This window comes from Rattus norvegicus, chromosome 9, assembly GCF_036323735.1.
Source record: "Rattus norvegicus strain BN/NHsdMcwi chromosome 9, GRCr8, whole genome shotgun sequence".
NCBI lineage: Eukaryota > Metazoa > Chordata > Mammalia > Rodentia > Muridae > Rattus > Rattus norvegicus.
In genome coordinates this window covers 32,311,258-32,337,017 of record NC_086027.1, presented here as the reverse complement: position 1 = coordinate 32,337,017, position 25,760 = coordinate 32,311,258, and the positions used below count along the sequence as shown (strand labels likewise).

At 38.7% G+C, this 25,760-nt stretch overlaps 1 protein-coding gene across 48 annotated transcripts in view; it reads left to right on the top strand.

Moving 5' to 3' along the window:
* The window catches only part of Rims1 (regulating synaptic membrane exocytosis 1), a 499,647-nt gene that overhangs the window by 355,981 nt on the left and 117,906 nt on the right, over positions 1-25,760 (top strand). For 24 of the 48 annotated variants that reach the window (XR_010054636.1, XR_005488976.2, XR_005488975.2 and 21 more), the window contains 6 exons: positions 1,385-1,541; positions 2,244-2,369; positions 3,875-3,937; positions 8,519-8,608; positions 17,080-17,163; positions 25,334-25,405. Coding sequence is in view for 42 of the 48 variants with exons in the window: in XM_063267779.1 (XP_063123849.1) it covers positions 1,385-1,541; positions 2,244-2,369; positions 3,875-3,937; positions 8,519-8,608; positions 17,080-17,163; positions 25,334-25,405 (592 nt within the window). In the remaining 6 variants the exon portion in view is untranslated. 48 annotated transcript variants of the gene reach the window in all.

Sequence of the window (25,760 nt, the reverse complement as noted above, 5' to 3'; positions counted from 1 at the left end):
AAAACAAAACATGGTTTCAGTCTTCCAGCTGATAACTGTCTCCGTGAGTCATGTAATTTTTAGGTAGTTGTAAATGGAAGTTTCATTTCCTTAACCGCAGACTGTTATCTATTTTTTTTGCACTTTGAACGTTGATGATCATCATAAAAGCGTAAGAGCACCACTTTAAAACCGTGAGCACTTACTATGGATATTAGATGACTTTTTTATCTAAATATAATGAGAAATCACACACACACACACACACACACACACACACACACACATTTTTATTCCAAGGCCCTTACAGTTGGTGTTTCTGTGCAGTTGGGTTAACCATATTCCTTTCATGTTTCATGAGCACAGCGGAGGGATACTTTTAGATGTTCTGTATAGATTGGATGATTTCACAGCGTTAATTCTTCTCCTTCATTGTCACCATGATTTCCACTCATACACTATTTACCACTGCAGTTTCTATTTATTACTTGCAAAAGTCACAATCAGCATTTGTTATAGTAGAAATTAGCTACTCTCCTTTGTTCACTGGAACGAATGCGGGAATGTTTCCGTTTTCAATTAAAATGGCCGGAATACTTTTCTAAGGACTACATTTGTGCTACAACTAAATGGCTTTTCCTCTAGAAGAACAGTTCAGGAATTGAGTTATGACTAAGTCAGTAAAATGTGCAGCGGAAGCCCACACAGTTGCGGTGGCATGTGCTTGTGAACCCAATGCTGTAGAAGTGGAGACAGGAGGATCCCTGGAGTTCCCCAGCAGGTCGCCAAACAGAATAGATGATCCCAAGAATCCATGAGACCATTTCCTCATAATGTGGAACGCAATTAGAGGAAGATCCTCTGTCCTCCACATGCACACACATACTCATGCATGCGAAGATACATAAGCGCGCGTGCGCGTGCGCACACGAAAACAAACACAAATGCGCATGCGCGAGTATGTGCGCGCGCTCACAGGCAAACAGCCCACAAAAGACAGAACAATTCAAATAAATTAAAAGAAACATCAGATTTCAATTCATTGATTTGTGTATTAACTATAAATCTCTCGCTGCTTGGTTGATGTTGCTAAAAAGCCACTAACTCATCCATTCTCGATATTTAAAATTGTGCCCCAACTCATCCTAATGTCTGAGGCATAGACTGTCATGTCAGTGTTTACTAGCTCCATGGTAGCTTTGAGTCTAACTGTAACGTCTTTTGATGCATGTTTGAGCTTACACTTTCTGTCTATATACGTAAAACTTCGGGAGATACGGCCTTCCAGATTGCATGGCACCTAACATTAGCAGGTCGATGGCTGCTTTGATAGAATTTCATCATTTCTGTGTTCGGTTCCTGTCGTGAAAAGCACTAACAGGTTTTATCTGTATGCTCTTGTCAGTGGGTTATAGAGCTAGTGCTAGAGAGAGTAAAGCAACCACGTTAACAGTGCCAGAGCAACAAAGAACTACACATCACCGCTCACGTTCCGTGTCTCCTCATCGCGGCGATGATCAGGGAAGGCCTCGTTCACGTTTACCAAATGTGCCATTACAGAGGTAGGTCTGGGGCAGGCTCGATGCCCTTGGCAGCACTTTCTTCTCTTAGACCACAGTGTATTCTGTTGTACATCAGTAGCTTCAGTGAAATGATGGTTAGAAGCCTTTCGCCATTTGTTACCAGAGCCCTTGCTTTTCCCACAAGGTTTTCCAAAGCTCAGATGAGGGGGCGGGGATGGGGGCGGGAGCAGGGCAGGGGATGGGGCCTGGGGAAGCAGAAATTAAACAACAGTAATTTCCTGAAAGGATAATATATTTTAAAGTATTTTAATATTATCTCTTTGAAGTGGTTTAATTGCTGAAAGTTATCCCCTTACCCCCTCTCTCTTTGTGTCCTCCCTACCTCCCCCACCACCGCCCCGTGTGTGTGTGTGTGTGTGTGTGTGCGCGCGCACGCGCACACACACACACACACACACACGCACGTGCATATGTTCTATTTCATCTGCCTTTGAACATACTTCTGGAGCTGTAATTGTGCTGATGAAAATCAAAGTTCTTCTTTTACGCAGTTACAAAACAATGTAAAAATGAAACGTGGGCAAAAAATGAGAAGAGTTCATTGGCTTTAGTGTGATATCCACACCTTTAACCCAGGCCATGTGTTATCCAGTTACAGTCTGTCCCTTCCCTCTTACTCTGTTGATTGTTTTGGGGGAAAACAACATGCTTTGTCAAATGAAGTTTTGTGGCACATTTTAGGAGCTTAGATGAAATTCATCCAACACGAAGGTCACGTTCTCCAACCCGACACCATGATGCCTCCCGAAGCCCGGCCGATCACAGATCCAGACATGTGGAAAGTCAATATTCGTCAGAGCCAGACAGGTACTTTTTCCAAGTAGAATCTTAATACTACAGCCCTCCTTTGTTCTGTTTTAATATATGCAAATGCTGCAATAGGATACATGAGTGAGTTAAACTACACCATCATACAAAACAACTTCTCTCCAGCAGCTTTTGTTTTCTTACACATTTGCAACTCTCGAAGATGCTCAGTCAAGGTTATAGCAATATTCGTATTTTTCAGTCATGGTTACCTAGTTATGACTTAGATTTTGTACTAAGTTGTAGAAGAAAGGCTACAGGGGCAATTTTTAAATGTTTTTCTCCATGGGTCACATGTTTGGTATGTTTTTCTCGTAATTAAAAGAATACATTGTTTACATAACTAAAGTGCTTTTGGTAATGGTCATCTGAAAGATGGTTTCTACTGCAGTCTCTGAAAACTTCAATCATGTTTTTGTTCTATACACTACTTTTTTTATCTAGTGTCTTCTCATGGATGTCTGTGAAATGCAAACTATATTGATAGATCATTTTACGCCTGTGTAAATTATTAGCTCTGCGTTTATCGATGAACAGATGTTTCGTGGAAGTTGTTCATAGGAATCTATGTAATTAACACATTTTTCTTCGTGCCCACAGACATTCTTGTCAAAGACACCACAGGGATGTGCTGGGATTAGCCTAGGCCTAGGGCAGGGCCTGAGTTACAGATGAATGTCATGTTCTCTTCTGGCCTTTTGAAGTGAGGGAAAGAACGTTCAGGGAGGCGTAGAGAAAGGAAGGTGGTGTTAAACGGTGGGGGTGATGAACTGAGGGACCCAGAGCCTGAGCTATTTACTATAGGAAATGCTGCCGCTACCTTCAAGTGTGGGTCACATTAGGTACTGGGACTGACTTGGTCAAAGAAATTGTATTCCATACTGCCCAGTTGAATGAGTCCATCTGAGCCCCGATAAATATAGGGCGGTAGCAGTGATCACAGGGCTACCATGGCCAAGGCAGCCAATATAATTAAAATAATTCAGCCCTAGAAAAATACTTAGTTTAGAATACAAATCCTGGTTAAGAAAAACCCAGAATTATATTCTCAGTGGCTGTTCATGACAAGGAAAGGATCATGTGATTAAGTTGCTATAGAAGAAGGAAAACCAGTGAGTTTCCATTTTAATCTCTGAAAGGTCAAAGTAGTACATTTTAGTTACTGAAGCGACCGCCCTAGGAAATAAGCTCCTGTACTTCTTGGGGGAGAAAGGTTGAATTTCTTTCCTTTTTGTATTCCAGGTAATCGTTTTGTATCACTGAGTAGTTGAGTTGGCAACAGTTAGGACCTCCACCAGGGTGTTTGTACTCTATTGTTGGAACTTTTAAATGCTGTCATGTTTCTTTTTTTTTTTTTTGTTCAACCCCTCAAGCAAACATGCTAGTGCAGACAATATGGTTTCTCCCCCTTTTCATGTTCTCCCTGGCACACCATTGGCACAACCCATGTCATCTAATGCCCCATGACCTATCCGTTTCACTCACCACCCATCCTGTCTGTGCAGTGAGCTTCTCATGCTGCCCAGAGCAAAACGAGGACGAAGTGCAGAAAGCCTACACATGACCAGGTAAATACAGGGATTTGGTTCTGGTGACTGTGTGTAATGACTCGCTTTCTATGCTTCTACTCTTCCTTCTCTGCCCTTGATAGAACCGTTGCTACACATAGAATCTCCCGACCCTTAAAATAAAGTTACGTTATTTCATGTGGAGGTGATGCAAGGTCTTTAGAAACACTGCGATGTTCCCAACTTAAAGCAGACCACCTTGACATCAGTGCATTCAAAAATCCAGAGACTCGGTGAGTCTCTTTGGAAATGTCCTCATTGCCCACCAGCCCAAGGAACTAGTTTATACAGTTCAGATCCCAAGTGCCCCTTTGTGAGCTCACCCTCCCCACAAGTGGACTCAAAGACCTGTCTAGTCACAAAGTTTCTGACCTGTGCGTGGCAGGTTTACTGTTTTCATGATTGTGGTCACTGTTGCTTTAGTTTTTACAATGTTTTCTTTTGCAGCCTGCTATCCTTTTGTTCCGCTGTGCTGTCTGTTTTCATTAAAATGTTTTCAGTTCGTTTTTTTCATGGTTTAGCTTCCAGTTCTTTAAACACCTTGTTCAGATATGCTACAAAACGAACTCTCCCATGAAGACATAGAGCAGTGCACTTACAGTTGGGAGGATGAAGACATGATAGACCTTGCTTAAAGCACGATGCTGTGTGTTAGTTAGACTTCTATCTTGGACTTCAAGTCTGCTGAAAATCACATTTTAGCAGTTGGCTTGTGGATGGCGGCAAGCTAGTCATTACTGTCATGTCAAGGCAACATTAGGTCAAGAAGGAGCAAAGGCCCTTGCAAGTATAAAACGATAGTTTTAAGAAGCTAAAGAATAGAAGCTCAAATGTCACACCTGAAATGCAGAGACAAGCTCAGAATTCACTGCATCCCCGTGGAACATGCGGCTGGTCAAATACATGATTGCGACAGGGCTAGGAAAAATTACTTAAAATGTAGACGCTAAAATTATTCAGCTACTAGTTAATATTGAGTTTGTTGTGTAGGGCCACATGAAAAACCGAGGCAATACTAGTTCTGCCTATCAACTGATGAAAAAAATTAAACATATAAAAACATTTTTAAATTCCCTTACTTTATTTATTATGCTAATCTATCCACCGTGTTATTATGCGATCCAGGCACAGTAGCTGCTCGTCCAAGCACATGTTTCTAAGTAACAATGATTTGTTTATAAGTTCCATGAGTTTCCCCCTATTTTTGTCTATGTGACTGCAGCTATCAAGAAAAAGTTTGCATACACGCCTTTCCTACTTATCGGTGTGTCTAGTGTGTGGGTGGGGTGCAGACCAGTCGTCTAAATAAAAAAGCATCTCCTCTTTATTTTGTATCAGGGATTGCAAAAACCTATGTTTCTAGCTGCATCGTTCTATATAATTTCATCCTTAACTGATTCACTAAGAATACCAAACTCCATATCTCTTACTGTTTAATCGACTGAATCAGCATGCCGATTTTGCAGGTCTTCAGGGAGTTAGTCATCTTCAAATGTAGAGTGAATGAAAACCGCTAAATGTGAATCTGAGGCCGACCAAGCCCATTGGCAATCTTCTCAGTTGTAGGAAGGCCAGGATTCCCAGCCATAGGCACAGATGCAGAGCAAGTGTTACATTCGACCTCTCTGCCCACTTCTTGTTACTTCTGTAGTGGTCCTGTTGGTCCTAGGAAAACCGGTGATTGTGGCTTTTTCATTTTTATTATGACTGCCTTGTAATACCTAATTTTTATTCAGAAAAATTTCAAAAGCTTTTTTTCCTGTGCCCCTTAATATTCACTATTAAATGTCTCAGAGCAGAAACAAACAAACATGAGTTCAAATATATGTACATATATATATATGTATATATATATATTTAATATTTTATGCACTTGTGCTCACATATTTATAAAAGTATTCAACCTATATTTGGGTAAAGATATGCACACATGTAATCTATTCGTACGGATAAATAATATAGTTTGATGTCATATAAATTTTAGAAACGGATTAGCAATATGCGTTTTTATGGCCTAATTCTTAAGCAGTGCTTTAAAAAATAAGACATACTACATTTACTGTAGTCTTAGCTCACAGGTCTAACAGTTGATTATCTGAACTATTGCACTGATAATAATTTGTGACTTAAGTAGAAAACAGCACATTAAAACCCTTGCCATGCATTTTAAATCAACGTATTAAAAGACCTATTTCATATTAATCTCTTCCCAGAAAATTATTTATCATAAATCTCATCCTTCATGGAAAATTTCTCAGGGGTGTGTAGTAGGCACAAAGTGCTGGACCTCCCTCAGCATGGCCTGGATGCTCGATAAATGTTATGAGCTCACACCTCCCAGCGCCCTGTGTCATGGATACTTCTTCTCCCACACTGTTGCTATAAACACAGGCTAGACTTTTGGTAGGCTGGATTTTCAGATTTCAGTCAGTATCTTGCAGAGCTGAGATGTTCTCCCAGTAGATTTTCCAAAATGTTTTCCACTTTGTTTCTGATCTTGCTTAGGTCCCTATTAGAACATCCCTGGAAGAAAAACTTTTGAAGCAATCCCTTTGGAAATTTTTACAAAAAATTGCCACTAAAGGTCATTGCCCATGCTGGGGGACAAAAAGGAGAGAGTGTTATGAAGGTTGAATACTCTAGTTCTGTGTTGTTTTCCTTCATCTATGGCTTCAAAATATTTTTAAATTGAGGATTCAAAGGATTTCCTCTCATGTGAGTGTTAGTGTAAACCTGATTGTGCTGGGAAATTGTTAAATACAGAGTGACTAGGGTTAGTGACCAGGGTTTGCTTGTCATGTTTTATGACATGAAACGGATGATACATTTTTGTAACTAGCAATGGGGCCTATAGAACATTATTAGATTATATAATAATACTAGATTAGTTAACTAGATTTATCCTGCCCTCTATAGGAAGGTCCAGCTACCTAATAGGTCTTGCACAGACTCAGCAAATCTGGGTCTTGTTCCTGCCATTTGATTCTAATCATTTCCTTTCTTCAGTGTTTCTTTTTGTCTTGTTTTTAAGTCTAAAATTACATGAATGGGTGGATATTTAGGTTTAAATCTGAGATTTTTCTGTTCCCCACAGGAAGTATAACCAGGGATTAGCATTAGCATTAGCATTAGTATTAGTATTAGCATTAGTATTAGTATTAGCATTAGTATTAGTATTAGCACTAGCATTAGCATTAGTATTAGTATTAACATTAGTATTAGTATTAGTATTAATATTAGCATTAGCATTAGTATTAGTATTAACATTAGTATTAGTATTAGTATTAATATTAGCATTAGCATTAGCATTAGTATTAGTATTAACATTAGTATTAGTATTAGTATTAGCATTAGTATTAGCATTAGCATTAGTATTAGTATTAACATTAGTATTAGTATTAGTATTAGCATTGCTTTACACTTCCTTGACCCAGCAGATGCTTCCCCACAACATAATTTTGGGTAACGTGGAATAACCTGACCATACGTTATTAATTCTGATCCTGTGTAGAAATAATAATTGTGATTCCCTGGAAACACTAGTAAGCGTCCTTTTGCTTAGCTCCCGGTAGGTCTCCCAATTAATCTTTAATGTTTTAGTGAAGTTTATTTCATATCTACTTTTCTGTTTCCCTGCTTTCGTTGCCATTCCCAGAGACCTTGTTAGGTACTCTAACACATTACCACCCAAGATGCCTTTATTACAAAACGACTACCGTTGGAGCAGCAGGTAAGAGCCACAGCAGTGCGCTCTGCTTGGACACATTCCCCAACCCCAGCCACTAAGATAGAAAAGCCATATTCTTCTGTGTCACTCACCTTACACTTTGAATTAATCCGTGCCCTGTTAAGCCATCTAAACCCGATTGGATTATAAACCTACGTCCTAGAATAATTGTCTGCTCATTTCTTATTTCCTCGTTTTCCATGTCGATCATAGCTGTGGCGGTTAATTTCATTCCGTTTTATTTGCGTGACTTTATTTTGTGAAGCGCGATCCTGCCCGCACACACTGAGACCAGATCGGTGACTACACAGGACATTCCCCTTTCAGCACGATTGCTATAACTCGAGAACGTTGAGAATTTCCGATGAATTATCCACTAGGTCAGAACATCAGGAAGTGGCACCGCCCACTTTCCCCGCCCAGTGCTGTGCACCGGAAGAGTGGAGCTGTACAGTTACTTCTCCTATAATGTCCTTCATTTTGTTTTGGCGTGGCATCTGTCCTTGGTAATGAAGTTTTAGGCATTTTGTTTTTAATGCTTCCTGTATCCAATTTCTTTTGTTTTGTTTTGTTTTCATAAGTAGGTGTGACTTAGTGTCATATTTTAGACCGAGATTCTTTCTTTAAAAAAAAAAAGAATTATGCAACGCGATTTAAGCATAATGTTTGTTTAGTCTCTAAACAAAAGTTTCCACCGTCACCCTGTGGCTCTCTCACACCCTTATGAACTGAATCACGGCGATTCGACATTTTGTGTAACGAGAACATTATTTTTTGCTTTCCTCTCTAACGTGGTCTTTCTTTCTTTCCTTTGTCTTTCTCTTCTACCACTGGATGTAATGCACTGGCACTAGTGAACTGCAGCCCTCTCTTGACAGGGCTAGGAGTGCTAGTACCAACTGCTTGAGACCAGATACTAGTTTGCATTCACCAGAACGAGAAAGGTATAAAATAAAGACTTTCTGAATTTCTTATCATTTGTACGGTGACCTTTTCTTTTCTTTTTTTTGATCCCTTCGATCACTCTGTTTTTGTTTTACGTGACCCTCGCAGATTTATCCACCCACGCCCGCTTTCTTGCTGTCCACATGTCCTTCCCTTAGTACCCATCTGTGTAGGGATATGTGTATGTGTATATGTGTGGAGCACACATACGCATATTTCTATGAATGTTGTTGCAAATGGTGTGATGTAACTTGTACCTGCTCCCGGCTGCTGCTTCTTTTGCTGTCGCTGTTTGGTTGTCTTGATTCTGTGACTCAAGGAGCCTTCAGTATGCTGATAAGACCATGGGGTAGTGAGTTATTTGAAGGGGAGAGATTGATTCTCTATTGTTGTGCCGATAAATAAGATTTATGAATCTTACGGTAATCTTCCTTAAACTCAAAATGAAAATTCGGTTGACACAAACCATTCACCTTTTCACTTTTAAATTAACCTACTCATTACATAAATTATGTTAAATTATATTTTATTAAAAAAATTAAAAATTTCCTGAGATGTCCCAAAATAAATAACTAGAACATGCATATACACAGGCTATTTTTAGTAAAGCAGCATATAATTAATTAATATGCACTAATTTCAATCTAGATAAGTCAGTAATAGTGTATCATATTTTCTTCTAGTTGTAAACAAATGAAATTGTTTTTCCCTTATTACAGAACTTTGAGTCCTGTTTATTATAATTGCTGTCTTTCTTAAGTTAGATGTCATTCAAAGGACATTTATAAACTACTTCTGCAAACCCTGAAGAAAAATATTTGGGTGTCCTAATGTGACCCTCTTCAGAAAGTGTTTAAGCTTTCTTCTTAGTAAACTGGTAGGCTTCATGGTGTTTATTTCTTGGAATTAAGCAGTAGATCTTCAGAAGATTATTCTACAAACCTTTGAGATTTAAATTATAAATCAGTGAAAAATTTATGATCGGAAAAACGAAATAGATTTATATTGCATCACTTGTGTTAGTGTAGTGTTTCAGTGAAAAGAAAAACTGTACACTGTTCTGAACCCAGAGCTGAAATAATCTGTTTTACTTTTGTCATATACCTCCCAGATAATTAGAAAGATCAATAAACTTTAACATTTTTCACATTACTATTCTTATTTGTAATATATACTAAACAAAACAAGGGTGGAATTATGAGGGCAGTGAAATTTTCTTACTGTAGCAGTACCCTGAAATTTTAAATGTTTAGGTAAGTGCTCCCTGATTTAAAACAAAATGCATTTGAAGCCATGTGTGTGCCTTTAAATTTCTCCGTAGCCATGCTAGAAAGTCAAGACAAACTTCAACCTAGCAGTAGATACCGTTATAACATGTCTGTAACAGTTGTGAGCAAGATAATTGGTATTCCTCTTCCCATGGTAAGCCATGAATATTTTATTTATAACACACCATTATTTGAATTTTCACATTCTTCCAGCTGTTTTATTGAATGGCACAAGTCTCATGTGCCTGCCCTTCTAACACTGAAGCTGCCGTGTTCACAAGTTTGTGTATCCATTATTTTAAATTTCTCAAAAGATACCAGTAACGTAGGTCAGTCTATATACAAAAGGGCTAATCATATATGCAGTCTATACACAAGAAGCCTGACCATATATACAGTTCATATACAGGAAGGCTAATCATATAAGACAAAAAGTGGGTGGAAACCCTATAATTCCATATGTTGGATAGAAAGAAAAGATTCATTAAAACATGGGGAAAATGCAGAGCCGTCATTTGGTTGCTAAGAAAGTAAGATCTTTTTTTTTTGTGTGTGTCAAGGAATCATACACACTAAAAGTTGCAGGTGCTTGTTGTTTCAAAGACAGGATCCCTTTGTGGATATGTCTATGAAACATTGTGAAACAGTTGAAGCAGTTAAAAGTGGTAACTGTTTCCCTTGTAGGATGCCTGTGAAGTTGTCTGGAGGAAGTGCAGAACCTACCAGGAGGGAGTCTTAGAAACCCGTGGTGTCTCTTGATCAAAATTATAGTAATTTCAAGCACACACACACACACACACACACACACACACACACACACACACACAGAAAGAGACAGAGACAGAGACAGACAGATAGAGGAGAGAGATGAAGAGTTGTCAAACATATTCCTAAAATTCAATTTCATCTTCTTACGATAGTACTGTTATTTCCACTGTTATACCCAACTGCTGTTTTAAAATCTAAGAGTTCAGTGATTCTGACTCATTTTCCTCTTACTTGTGGCTTGTTATGCCAACTGACTGCCATTCCCTCATTCATCCTCCTTAACTATAAAACGAGTTAGGATTGATGTTAACACAGGATGAGATTGTCAAAACAGAACCCAGATCTCATTAGTCTTTTGAGTGATAAGCAGTGTGCTCGCTTTCCTAGGGATTTCGGGCCAAGGCTTTGCAGGCATTTTGAGGCCTCTGTGTCCTGCATATAGTAATGCTGTTTGGAAAAGGGGGTTCTATGAGGTTAGAAGCTTCTTCATTTTACGTAGTCCTGATTCCAGAAATAAAGATTAAAAAATATGTTGCCAGATGGCCAGAGTTAGTGAATTACTGCTACCAATTCTTACTAGCACAAATCAGGGGTTGCTTGTAGAAGACAATTGTCTGTTGGATGAAGCCTAGTTGTCTTGCTTCCCTGATTGGGAGTTGCCCTGATGACTCTGACCTTTTTCTTCACTCGGTATAGAAATAAACCAAGGTCTTAAATACTCAGAGACATGGATGCTCGGAGAGACGGGAGGGTGTACAGGTTCATGAACGTGTTCTCTACATCCTGCCTGCATTTTTAAAGCAATCCCCCAACCGCTGTGTAACTGCTGTGCCAGAGGGCTATGTTGACTCTCCCTGTTAAACCGTATTTCAGTCACTTGACTCTCAGCTCCCTAATAGCTTCTCTTCATTGGCTGTTAGACACAGCCCCTTCCGAAGCCTCCTTTGCCTTTCCTATTCGTTAATGGAAAATCTCCACCATGCTCCTCCCTTTTATCTACTCATACTGTCCCCTAACTTTTGTTCACTTCAAAGACTCTGCTGCCCGTGGAGACACACTCCCCTGTGCTTAGCCAGGACAGGTTGTCTTTCCCAAGAACTGAGCCCAAATTTCTAAATGATGTCTAGACAGTCAGTACATTAAAATGTCCAGCTAACCTGTGGTATCTCATCCTTGAGTCCCAGACATTACACAGTTCCTCTTCTTAAAGTGTTCTTCACAGTCAATGGTTATGATAAAAAAGCTAGCCTGTTGAAGTGGTCCAGGCCTGTCAAACAAGATCTTGATGGACCAGAGCTGATGGGTACTGAGTTTGAAGTCAGCCTGAGCTACACAGCCAGATTAAGACCAGTTCAAGACAGAAAAGGAGGCGGTCTCTCAAAGCAGACCAATAAATGAACAGCAAGCAGGCCAGGATTTATAATTAGTCACATAATTTTCAAATACTTCTCCAGTTCCTAATTTGGTGGGTTGGTAGACACCACTGAATTTACCAACCTAAACTCTCCACCGGGATGGTGATTTCCCCCTTTAGTTACACTCTCAGTCCTCCCTATCCCTGTTAGCTTCCTAAATGGTTTAGTTGTGATCCGTATTATGTCTTACCTTGCCAATCTTCCATTAACATTCAGATAAACTTTTGCCTTTGTTGTCAACCTAAGAACTATTTCATTCTTCCAAGGTTTGGGTCAAATTTATCTAAGACTTCTTCAATAAGAACCCACTACTAATTCATAACTCTTGATTCTTTCCCGGACCCACCTATGTTTATGAAATGTCCTAGTAAAACTAACTGTGGCCCTATGTGGCAGTCTAGACCTTAATCTCAGCACTTGAGAGGCAGAGGCAGGCATCTGTCTGGGAATGTGAGGTCAGCCATGTCTACTTAGGAAGTTCCAGGCCAGCCAGGGCTACAGAGTAGGACCCTTTCTCAAAAACAAAGAAAGGAAAGGAAAGCAAGAGGAAGTAACCAAGAAAGGGAGAAATAAACAACCACCCCCACGCCCCCTCCAAAAAAAACCAAGACAAAACCCACAACCAAGTCTAAATCTGTATATCATGGTTTAATTAAGCCACTACTATCTTTATCTTGAGCTGCATGCTTCAACAGTGTTAATGAACCCCTGGAATCAGAGAGCCCATGACGTGTGTGTTTTCTATCTGCTGGCAGCTTTGTTCTCTTTGATTCATGTTTAATTTGAGGTCATATTTTTAGCAGTCTCTGTTCCTGCATCACTAAATGTGGTTCCAATTGTGAGTTAGATCCAAGGAGGGAGAAACGTGGGTTGTTCACACTGTGAAAGCAACCAGTAAGTTTACAATTGTAGCCACAGGGTTTGGCTTGCTAGCAGAGATGCTAGCCATTCACCAACTTTAAGAGGCCATTACAAGAGGAGGCCCCACACACCATGAGGAATGTCATGGTTTTTTCCTGGCTTGTTTGCTTTTCTTTTGCAGCCAACCTGGTTAGGAAAGAATTCAAAAATGAGGAAGTCCTTGGTGGCTGATCCTTTACCTTGGAAGGGAGGGGCACTTGAGCGAGTCCCAAGGAGAAGGACGTTTCTACCAAAAAGTCAAGCACTATAAATTGACCTGAATGAAATCATCGCATAATTTATTTTGTAGTGAAATATATGTAGCAATTTTTTAAAAAGAACCTTAATGTATGGAAATCAAAATTAGGATAAAATAATTTGGGAAGGTTTTATATAACAAAAATATACACGAACAGTCAGCTCATTCACTTGCCTTTAGTTCCTATTTTAGTATCTGAGAAATGTTTTTGACACATCATTTGTGGTATGAATGATTTACATCTCCGTATCAGTTTTCTATTGACTGCTAAGGTATTTGTCATGTTCCACTTAGAGATAGGCACCAGTGGAAGTGAGGTATACATATAAGTATGTGTGCAAATTACACACTAAGCCATACGCGTTTGTTCTTTATATTACTGCTAGGGGAAAAAATACCCTAACAATTATTTAATTCTTGTAGAAGTCTAATGTTTTTATGTCTCACTAAGGAATCCCCTTATGCAGTCATTGCTCCATACATGCATAAGATGCTCATTGTTTGTGACCTGGCCCTGAAGCCTAGAACCTTTGTACTTACTGAATCCTAGATTAATAATAAGTAACAGGAGAACTTAAGTACACTTGACCACAAAATCCAAGATTTTACTCTACTGGTTAATCCCATGTTATATCTCCTGAGTGCTATTATAAAATATTAGAGAATAGGAACCCAGGCTTTTAATGTGATGTCAATGTAATATAAAACATTTGTTTAACAGATAGATTTTCCTACCGTTTTAGTTTAGCCCACTTGCAAAATGGACTGGTAATTATCAAATCATGCAGCTAATTCAAACCATGAAGCTAATTTAATTTAAACTGTAAGAGAAACTGAGAATAAGTTTGTTTAGTTCAATTTCATATTCGGCACCTAAAATTGCCAGCTATATTCGCCTATGAATTGAAATTATGATTTGAAATATGTTTAATAACACATGAGAGTAGAAGGGACCAGGTGAAAGGGATATCATGTTCTGCATTGGTAGAGAGACAAAACGCGGCACCCACTTAGGAAGTGTATGAATGCGGTAGTGAATTTAAAACTTACAAGTCCATGCTATTGTAACAATATTTATTTGTGGGTTAAAACATGTGTATAAATTGACACTGCTCTTACCATAGTCAGAATAATTGGCGGGGGGGAGGGGAGCAAGGCTTTTGCGATGACCCCACATATCAGCATATCTGGAAGGACTTTGAGCCTCTAGCAGTACCTGTGTTATGCCAAGGACTTGTTCAAAGCTGCCTCTTGAAAGCCTGCCTTCCCAGCTGCTCGTTATAAATGTACACCCTTCCCCCATCACAGCTTTCCACTGCGTGTGTCATTGTTACGCTACTTTTCTTCACGTCCCGCCTTTCCTTTTATGTCTAAATAAACTCAAGGACTGGAACTCTGCCTCCAGAAGCAAAGTCATTCGCAATCCTACCAACTCGAAACGGTTACACCAGACGAAGCTACTTGCCCTGTTTTTTTACGTTTACAAACCAACATCAGATGCTTTACTTCAACGACGTACGTGTAGAAAGACTCTAGGTATAGACAGGTTTCATTTTTCTTTAAGAATATCTTAGTTTTGTTGATCTACGGAGCAAAAGCCGCAAAGCCCAGTAAGTTGAAAGGAACATTTTAGAAACATGCAAACTGGCTCTGCTGACAGCTTTGCCTACACACAAACACAGCAGTCTGTTACTGCCACACATGAACATCCCTTCTGTCCTGAACTCTTCCTCTAGGTAACATAGCACGAGAATATACATGGTCGCACTGTTTAGTAGCTCATTTTTGTTGGCTACAAGTCAGCCAGTGTAGACCAAGAACTCTCTCACATGAGGTTTTATACTCCTTAAAATGCATACTTTGAGTAATGGATATTAGTAGATCAATTATGCAATTGAAGAAAGTGGAGCGATATGAAATAGCTGAAGAAAAGATTCAGACCTGGAATGTGGACATCCTTGACCCTGGACTCACAAGGTCCATGATTGTAGATGTCTGATTAATTTTATGTTGCATCATCTGGAGGCTCCTACAGACTGTTAGAAAATAGGAATCTTCACCTTTTCAATTCACGGTAGCACCAGAGTTTAATCAGTATCATCCCACACATAGGTGCAATTTCATTACCTTATTTTATATGTATTCCAAAGGTTTACCTCAAGTTAGGTATGGCCCTCCAAATTTCTTCCTACCTAAAAGTGATACCACTCCGCACGGTGGCTGAACAGCCCTGGAACTAACTGTATGCAGAGTTAAGCATTGGTGATTAAAAATGTGAATTTTGGTAATGTATGATACGACTTCCTTTTTAATACATTGAATTAAATCTCAAACATTTCTCTGCTGTCCGAAGAATCAAAAACTTAAAATTTAAAAAGTCTATACGCCACACTCTGCGTGCGATACTTGGTATCTTTCAGTGTAACCTTTCTACCTCTGAAAGAGTAGATTTCCATTACTTGGAAATTCCAAAGAGCATGGGATGCTCTGAAGCTGAGCTTGTGCTAAAGGTGGCATACGTAGCATGACAATGGATACTTACTTTCCTTGTCATAGAAGGCAGAGGCAGTGTGTGCACATACCTCAACCCAAACTCAACCTCCAGTGATTCCTGTGTAAGTTAGTGTATCAAAGGATTTGCCTAGCAGCGAGACTAGATAAACAAACAAACAAACAAAGAACCTGACGGTCTTCTGGAATTTACAGAAAATTTACATAGTTAAACAGGTTAAACATAAATTCAGATGGAACTGAACAGATTTTTCAACAACAAAATGATTGCATAATTAGAATTAGCTCACTGTATTATATATACAATAATCGCTTTCTAAGTTCAAGAGTGAAGGACACATTTTTTCCCTACAATTTATGTCCTGTTATTTTATGTCTGCAAAGAACAAGGAGCACTGATTCTGTCCAACTCTTAGGAAAGAGGACTTCTGGGAGGCTTTCTGGACTCAGTGTCTGCAGGCCTCAGATGTCCCAGTTACACATGGACAGCTTTGCTTCTAGTTTTCAAATTATCAAATAAATCACAAAAGGCAAGTTTAGTGGCAAGAATGCAGGGTTTGTTTTTTTTATTTTTTAATTAAACTTCTACCTTCATGTTCATTCCACAGTTGTAAAATCATTCAGATTAGTCCCTTAACCCTTGCAAGAGAGCAGATATCTAGACAAATGTCCTGGCCATAAAATTGAGATCAGACTTAGTTTATGAAATATCTAAGCCTGACCTGAATCTGGCGGCTCTATTTCCTTTAATTATTCAGCTAGATTTAAAAAAATGATTATTGATATACACAATCGGGATCTAAAATGGTTCAGTAATAACAAAGCTTTGGTTCGAGTATTACCCAGAAAAATATTATTATACATCCTGAAATAAAAGGCAAATTGGGCAATGAGCCAGGAGACATGTATATCAGTACAGATTAGCAGAATTTTTCATGCCCTTTTTTTAAATCTTTATTTCCTGCTTTAATTCATCAGCAATTGGGCTTTGGTGTTCTCCAAGAAAACTTAAGACCTCATTGGTAGCCGCCTTACCAATTATCTTTTTCATGTCATTATTTCTACACTGAGCGGCTTAAGAGGTGTCTTTAAATGTGCAACATTCCAGTCTTAGCCACATTGATATTTATGTTTATATAGATATGCAGATGCATAGGCATATTTCTGAAAATGAAACACTCAATAGACATACGATTATCACAGCTAAACCTATCTACGATTAAATTATAGAGCAAACAAACACTTGACTTTCGGGGGCACTGTTCCAATCCTAGTGTTCCGTATATTATTTTATTTTAAGAGTTACTAAATGTCCTGTTTTTTTCCTGTCTTGTTCACTGGGCAAACAGGGGTAGATGGTCCCCCTCCCTAGATAGGAGGCGACCTGCTAGCCCCAGGATTCAAATCCAGCATGCATCTCCGGAGAATGACAGGTACTAGTCACCTCCTCACAGACAAGTGGCTTTAGAGGCTCATAGCTACAGAATGAAGGAAACTGAGGGGTGGCTGGTGGTGACACACTTCCATGGAGAGCCAGAGTCAGACATGTGATCCCTCCAGTGATTACTGTGATGGTCACAGAAGTCTGAGAGAGTACCTCAAGACATTGGTCTCAATGGGAAAGACGTAGGAAATGGCTTATTTGAAATACAGACTCAGCATCCAGTGAAGGGACATGTTTTTATGTGTCTCCGTTTCCAGTACTTTTAATTTCTTAGAAACTGTTATGGATCACTTTTGCCTGCACAGGGATAAACAGAAAACTTTAGGCGCAGCAGGGTATATTAAAATTTGCCACAGAGTATAATCATGGTTAAATTCTTTATAATTTAATCTCGGCTCTTTGCCTGGTTACTGTATAAACTTGCTGAGAAGGGACCATAAGGTTTGGGTTGTAGTTCACGCAGATGTGAAGTAGGATATCTGGTTCTTGTTCTTTATGTGTTGTGTTTAAATTGCTGTCAAGAGCTAGGGCCAGTCAACAAGGGACATTTTTAAAGAAGAGCATCTCTGCATTGAATCCACTCCATGCTGAGCTCTAAGGTGTCACACTATGTGCCTTCCATGGTCACTGCTCTCAGCTCACTGTTCTTCTGCTTTGTGATGTCAAAAGACACACACACACACACACACACACACACACACACACACACACCACATGGTTTTGATATTGAGGATATTGAGTATTTTAAATAAATGGTTGCAGACGTTTTGCTGTGTGTGAATGAGTTTCCCTTCAGCTGAAATTCAGTGAACACATATGTAACATTTATTAGACATGAAATAATGCAATCTTTGAAACATAGCTTGCAAAAGAGACAGTTTTATATTTATATATATGATATATATATATATATCATATATATTCTTTTCCATCAGGTATGTTTGCATGTCATTTAGTAATCACAGCCTTATCAACGTGGTCATGTTTACTTTCTGTATATGCACACGGTCAGGGTATCTGCACAATTTGTTAAGTAGAATATTTAAATTGCACAGAACAAGTTTATGTCATTTAACAGTGATGAGAAAAAATAGAAACTGGCACTTTACAAAAGATTCATCTTGTTTTCTCTTGTTGAAACCTAAAACATTCACCTCTTAATTTGATTCGAATTTACATGTTTAGAATTGAAAAATATCCCCTATGCGACTGTTACATTTGTCAAGTTGAGTTTATGGAACTGGAAGAACTGACAACATTCCCAGTCTGCATGTGAGCAAGGAAGGTCATTTGAAATAAAAATATAATTTTAGACGTGAATTTAAAGTCACAGATCTGCCTTGCAGTTCACTCATTCAAGAACTTCTGTGTCTGCATGTTGCGTTCACTGGCTTCTCTGGGTGAGCTCAGGATGGTGATGAAGACAGACAAGGTGCTGGCCGGGAAGTAATCGGAAATTTCCGTTTCGATGAAAACTCTCTGAATGTGTGCCAAAACAGAACCATGATTCAGTCTAAAGTAATCATTGGACATCACTCGAATTATAATGAATAAAAATGTGCTCGAGTTGGTGTTTATTAATCGGAGTGCACAAAAAAAAAAAAACCAACAGCTCAACTCAGCAAACATAGCTTCATTACTTTCAATTAACAACATATGAGTCAATTATACACCTTTCCTAATTTCTGTATAAGTAACTAACTGCGAGATAGATGTTTGGAACAGAAACGGACTTAACAAGATGTGAACCTGGATTTTGCTTCACTGTGAATAGGCCCTATATTTAACTGTAAGAAATGCATTTAAGATGGCTAAAATAGTTGCTCTGTAAAATGGAAAGAAGTTTATATGAAACTTTTATTCAACTGTAAGACTAATACGCCCATGGAAATGAGAGAGCAGTTACTCTACTGCTATGTAAGCATTTATGTCAACGTCCTCACCAAGCTTGCTAAGCGCATGTCACCTCACAGGACCGTTACTCCTCACATGAACTTAATCATTCTGAAGTCCATACCAGTGCAAAAATGAAATGACTGTAACATTAGACTTGAATAACATCAATAGCGTGGCCATGACGATAGTTGAACGCTAACACTGGGAGCCAAAAATACTCTGAAATCAGCAATGGCTTATACAGTTGGGACTAGATGTCTTATAATGGTCATAAGGCATTTCTCTGCCTTTTTATTTCCCACAGCATAATGTGTACATAGACACCTCTGTATGGACATACGTGCATGTAACTTTCAATGAACCATGTCTAATTCAGTGTTGATAGCTGACATCCTTCATGGCTTCTCGGCTATTACCACACACTCAGATTCGACATGGAAGCGTGTTTATCTGGGTCTAAAATTTCTTCTAGAATGAGTAAGATAATTAAAAAGGAGATTCTGAGTAAACCAGGTAGTTTGGACCCTTGGAATAATTCTGACATTAAAACTGTGAAAATATCTTAGGATTTTATTAAAAAGAAATCATTCAAATGAGCGGTTGTCCACACTGTTATTTTAACATACATGTTTAAATATGTATATTGAACATAATTTAACATTAAATATTAAAATACATGAAGTAATTTTCTAAACTTTTGAGCCCATAATTCTATAAAACATAATGCACCTGCAATCTTGCATTTAAAGTCAGGCAAACTTTGTAAATAAGTGAATAGCTACTTAGAAGAAGAGCATTTTATAATGTCCCAAGGTATTCAGACCCTGGGTTTGATTCTCTTAGCTTAAGTACTATGATGTGATCGTGCCCAACATTATGATGATCTCGTTCATGTTTTCATTTTCATGATAAATGTACGAAAGAAAACGTTACTTGAAGATACAAAGTTACCATCTCCTACATTGGCATTGGAATACTTTTACAATGGTATGCCTTTTACTTTGAATGTACTGAAATCATTTGATAAAAAATTCACTATTTTCTTATATTTAATCGAATAATACTGCACCCACTGGGCTTGCTGACAGTTGAGCTGTTGAGCTGGGGTAGCTTTTTCTTATTCTTCAAATAACCACATTTTCTTCTTTTTCCACACCTTTCACTTGTCTGCAAGATGACTTGAGCGATTAGATCCAGTGATTCATTTTGATTTAAAATCATCTTCCTCTATTGACGATTTTGATTGAATCAGTAAATCATCACCATCTTGACTCACGCAACACTTCCCAGTTGCCATGCGCAGGCAGAGTTAGTATAGGACCACTTAGTGATGAAGTGTGCTGTCATTTAATCTCTACCCACTCGACTGTGTCACTGAGATACTTTGGGCCCAGATTACAGTCTCACACGGTGAATGGGTCTTAGCTACATGCATGTGTGTCCCTTATTGATTTCTCATGAATTTATTACATCTTGTAAGGAAGTAAGAAGGCAGAGATAGGCGTCCCACTTTAAGACAGCCCAACCATAGAAAGTTGTCGCGCCCACCTCGACCGGCAAGGAAGACGCAACACCGTTGGATCCTTCTCAATCAGCCTTTATTGCAGGAACACCTAATTGATAGTACGGGGACCCCGGGGAACAAAGGCACTCGCCTTAAATACAAGACAGGCTGTGGCTGTAAATTTGTCCACTGGGGATTGGTGGAGCATGAAATACCTATTTAGCATGAATATCACCCTGGCCTTGTAGGTGCTGGGGGTCTGCCAACACATGCGCTGTAGGTGTTTACCACAAACGACCACCGGATGTCGGCGCCATCTTTAGCCGCTCCCTACAGAAAGTCACAGACAAAGTAATTATCCTGAACATACAGGGATTCATGCTTACGCCATCACTATATCATATAATGAAAATACTCAGATTTGTCCTACCTCCCACCCTAACCAAAATATACTACATTGTGTCAAATGCCTAGTAAACATTATTGGTAAGTAATGTTACAAGTGCAACAATTCAGTTGCATACTAAATGGAGCTATCTATAGAGAGATACATATAATAGTCTTGTTATGTCTTCCAGAAAATATCTGCTTACCTATGTTGTCAGAGAATTGTTTCCTGGTCTGTTCATTCATTAAAATGCAGATGCTAAAATTAATATAAATAAAAAGAATATGTAAATGGATATAAAAAAAACCCACAAGTTTGATTACAGAGAGCCCCCGTTTTCTAATAACAGCATGGCCTTTCATTAAATAAGAAAGTAAGCCTGCCTTTTCATTTGGCTATGCCTTGAACGCCTGTAAGTAACTTGATATCTGTCATATGATTATAGGAATATTATATTTCTGAATAAAATAAGAGCCAGTTGTGTAGGGAAAATGAACACTTTTAAAATCTTCACTTTTGAGCCATAGAAACACTAATGATACAAGACGTTTAAGGACTATGGAACATGGACCAAGGCACATTGATTTCCTAGCATTATTTCTGTTTGCAAACTTAGCTAGTCATCAAGGGAATAGCTGAGCTCTCAGGTCCTGCGTGACTTGCCCGAGCCTGAGCCATGTGGCCCCGTTAGGGTAGAGCATATGCTGGTGCCATAAAATAACAGACAATTCCTTCTACTAAAGTACTACTAAAGCATAAGTCGTGCTTTACTTACGGAATTTTCTGTTTTGCTGAAGTCCAGAAATTAATACGATCAAAATTTTACATGTTTTTGGATATAAAAGAAAAGATCATATTCTTGGTTATTTCTTTTCTCTCAGTGTAAGTATCAATTGTCAGATTCCACCAAAATAAATAAGACTTTACAATTTTATGTAATCTATGAAGGTATGAGCACCATACGTTATCTCTGGGCACCATGTGATCCTTATTTTGTAAGGTTGTCATATTGGACCCCTCAACATTGCTTTCACAGTGAAGTCCCCTTGTCTCCCATCTCAGTCTCAGAGACTGAGTCTGTTCATCTGTGTCCACTCTGGTTAAGACGTAACCTACCTCATGAGCTATCAAAGTATAACCTAGTAATATTGATCAAGCTTCCCACTCCTCCCAAACCCAAAGCGACCACTTAATTCTTTGTTATTGAAAATATTTAAATTTTATTCATTGGAGCATGTCTGAGTAGAATTCACACTTGATGCCATATAAAAGAAAAATGCAGGAAACAGTTTCTCACATCACCCATCAAATACGCGAAAATAAAATCATTCAGTCACAGATTCACGTCAGAAAGAGTCTTCATATTCTGTAGTCCATATTAAGCTTCAAAGGAGACTTCATTTGTTGATTACGTACTTAAGGCTCTGGTTGAGAACTTTCCATTTAATTGGATGTACCAGGAAATCACTAATCTTTAGTACACATGCCATGACATTTATATTCAAGATTTTTCTTTCTGTAAACACAGAAGTTAAAAGAAAAAAAACACAAATATTTGCACTACCATTTTCAATTAGTTAAGGATTCTATAGTTACTCTGTCATAAAAATCATGATCAATTATTTCGTGTAGAGGGTTTAGGCCACCCTCTACACAAGGAGCAGGGCCCCATCCACTCCCCAGCCCTAAATGGAGCCCCTTGTCCAAACACGCTCTACGTTCAACCTGACTCAGACTTGCTATCTGCTCAACTCGCAAGAGAAAAAGATTAGAAATTGTCCTAAATCTTTCACGATGGAAAGTCCAATTTGGTACTAAGTGAACACAAATGTTTATGGAAGGGAGCATTTCTGACCCCCCTATTTTTTTGCTGCAATAATCATTTGAAAAGTTGACATTGTAGCAGCAGGTTTTAAACAACATATTCAACCAAAGTAAGCAGATTTTGAATGAGTAATGTTACCGTGGTAACCCAACTAGCCCAAGATCCTGACAGTAGAACGCTAAGGTGATAGATGCGTATCATGAAGTATTTCTCCCTGTGACCTATTTTGTGGTCATCTGATCAGTAATTTTGCACATCACATGAATATAGATGGGTTCTCAATCTTCTACCTATAGCAAAGACAGGTGTAATTTAAATATACAATGTATTCATATCTCTGAGTATAGATGTAGAAGAGAAAGATCATTGGTTCTTTCCTTTCTCTTCCTGCTGTACATTGAGTTTTAGCAATTAAATATGTATCATTTTTGCTTTATTTGAGGATATCCCAAGTAGATAGAAGAGTTATAAAGACATTAAGTAGTTACAAGGATTATAAACACATCCTTGTAGATGTAGTTACAAGAATATTTCGCAAAATTTATAACGTCCTTTAAAGAGAAAAAGAAGTCTCCTTAACCAAAAAAAAAAAAAAGATTAAAACCAACAAAGGAAAGAGATGTGGCCTGGTTTACGATGCCCTCCATCCCTATCCCATCTGACAAATCACTTTCAAACCCTGATACAATGTATCCTTTTCTCATCTTCGAGGCAACTGTGTTCATACCTGCCTTCAGCCAGAACTTTAACATAAGCACATCCTTTCAGTTTGTTAGGGGAGACTTTTATGTAACTGATTCACGGACATGTTCCAGACATACACCAAGGTTTCCCCCAACATGAAGATACTGAACACGTATGTCAGGTTAGTGAAAGATGTGTTGAGCAGAGAAACAGACAAAGCTCACTTCTCATCTTTCCCGCCCTAGGAGAGGAGAAAAGGCTTCTCCAGCTCTCAGGGAGTTGTCCTGACCACTGTTAGGACGGCACACAAGCTGTCCATCAGTTACCCATAACTGTTACTTTGATTTCCTGCCCTTTCATCTTTTTTACCCGGTGTCTCCCTTCTCCACCCCTCACTTCCTTCTGTGCTGTGGCCTCCAGGATCTCCTCTCTTTCAGAAACAAGTGTGAGTCCCTAGCCATCGTGAAACGCATTTGCCACAACTTAACTGGTTGCTGTATGTTCTTCCAGCTAAGAACTCACACCTGTATTAAAGAAGTAAAACGGTGCGAGCTGGCAGAAGACGAAGTGTGCACACTTTGGAAAGCAGATCTGGTGCTTTACGGTGTGTGTGTGTGTGTGTGTGTGTGTGTGTGTGTGTGTGTGTGTGTGTGTGATGTCCAAGAGGCACTTAACTAGAATGGCCACAATTCTCAGGGAGAACAGACACATCATGCCTCAACAAAGAAAGGGCTTTGGAGAGTACAATAGGTGCAAAATGTAAAGATTGAATAATAACACAGAATAAACATTCTTATGATTTTGAAAGGTATGTGTTGGGAAGGCACAATATTTTATATTATTTGTTTCAAATCTGTATCACGATGAGTAACTATGTGAAATGATATTTGACTTATGCACAACTGTAAAAACTATTTACATTTATGTGTATCATATATGTATATACATAACATGCTATATACTTTATATACATAGCTGTCCTAAATTTATATACACATGTACATTATAAATACCTACACATAACAGTAATTTTGTCACATGATAGTTCACACATTTTAGGCTAACTAGGTATATGTAAGTTACACTATATATTATCTCTCTCATTCTCTCTCTCACTTTATGTATATTGCTTTTAGGAGGAAATGACAATCTTAATTTCCAGGTGTTGAATGTTACATGTGCTTTTAAACCTTAAAATTGTAGGCTTTCTTCTCTGTTATGTCGGGTGTGGCTAGCTTTTGAATTTCTCCCTTCTTGCCTAGGCATCTTTACTAGCCATTAAAAAACAACTCTCATGGTTGGCTTAAATGTTTTTACTTCTGTTGACATCTTTCTATTTTCCGCCCCTTCATATGTGTGATAGAAAACAGAAATACTCTAGGGCACAGAGCTTCAACTGCAACCTAGATTGTCTGTTAAGCCGTGTGTAGTCCTTCAGCACCTAAACCATTACCATCGCAACACTGCTCATCCTGGCTTTCATCTTTTCTCTTAATTCATTGGCAAGATACGTTACTGAGGCAGGGTCCTGCCGGATCACTGCTAGAGATGTACTTGTTTAAACGAATGCAATGTCCGCATCGCCCATCTCCTGTAAACCATTCGTGTCTTCCACCCAGCATTCATTGATATGTATATGTATATGTATATGTATATGTATATGTATATGTATATGTATATGTATATATATGCATATATAATTTTTTAATTGTGAAAGTATTGACTGAACAAAACCATTTGGGTAAACTAGTTGCCATTGTTCACGTCTCTCTCTTTTTGTTTAATTTTTTTCGTCGTTTGATGTGAATGTAGCTTTATTCATCATCTATTTTTGTATTTTCTTTAACATTTCATCCCCACAGGCACTCCAGAAAGTCTGAAAGATGTAGCATCCAAAAACAGTCTAGGAAAGGCACAGCCTCTGATGCAGACAGGTAGGCTTGATGTCGTGTGGTGCTGCCATCTCTGACGTAGACTCGGGTATGCCCTGCCTCTCCTTTAGCATCCCGAAAGCTCACACGCTCAAATTGTGATGCTTGGAGCGTCCTGGAAATGAATCGACTACAGTGTGAGAAAAGTCTCCGACTGAATAAAATAGTGCCCTTGTGTAAGCCTGCCCTTAAACAGTGGGTGTCCTCCTCCCTGTGGGTAATCTCATTTCCATTGAGGATTAAACACTTACTCATTCTCATACATGTGCTAGAACCTTGATGTTTTGTTTCTGAAACCACAACAACTGGTTCCAGTGAACCTTCACCGGGAAAGTATAAATAAGTTGCCTGTGTGTTA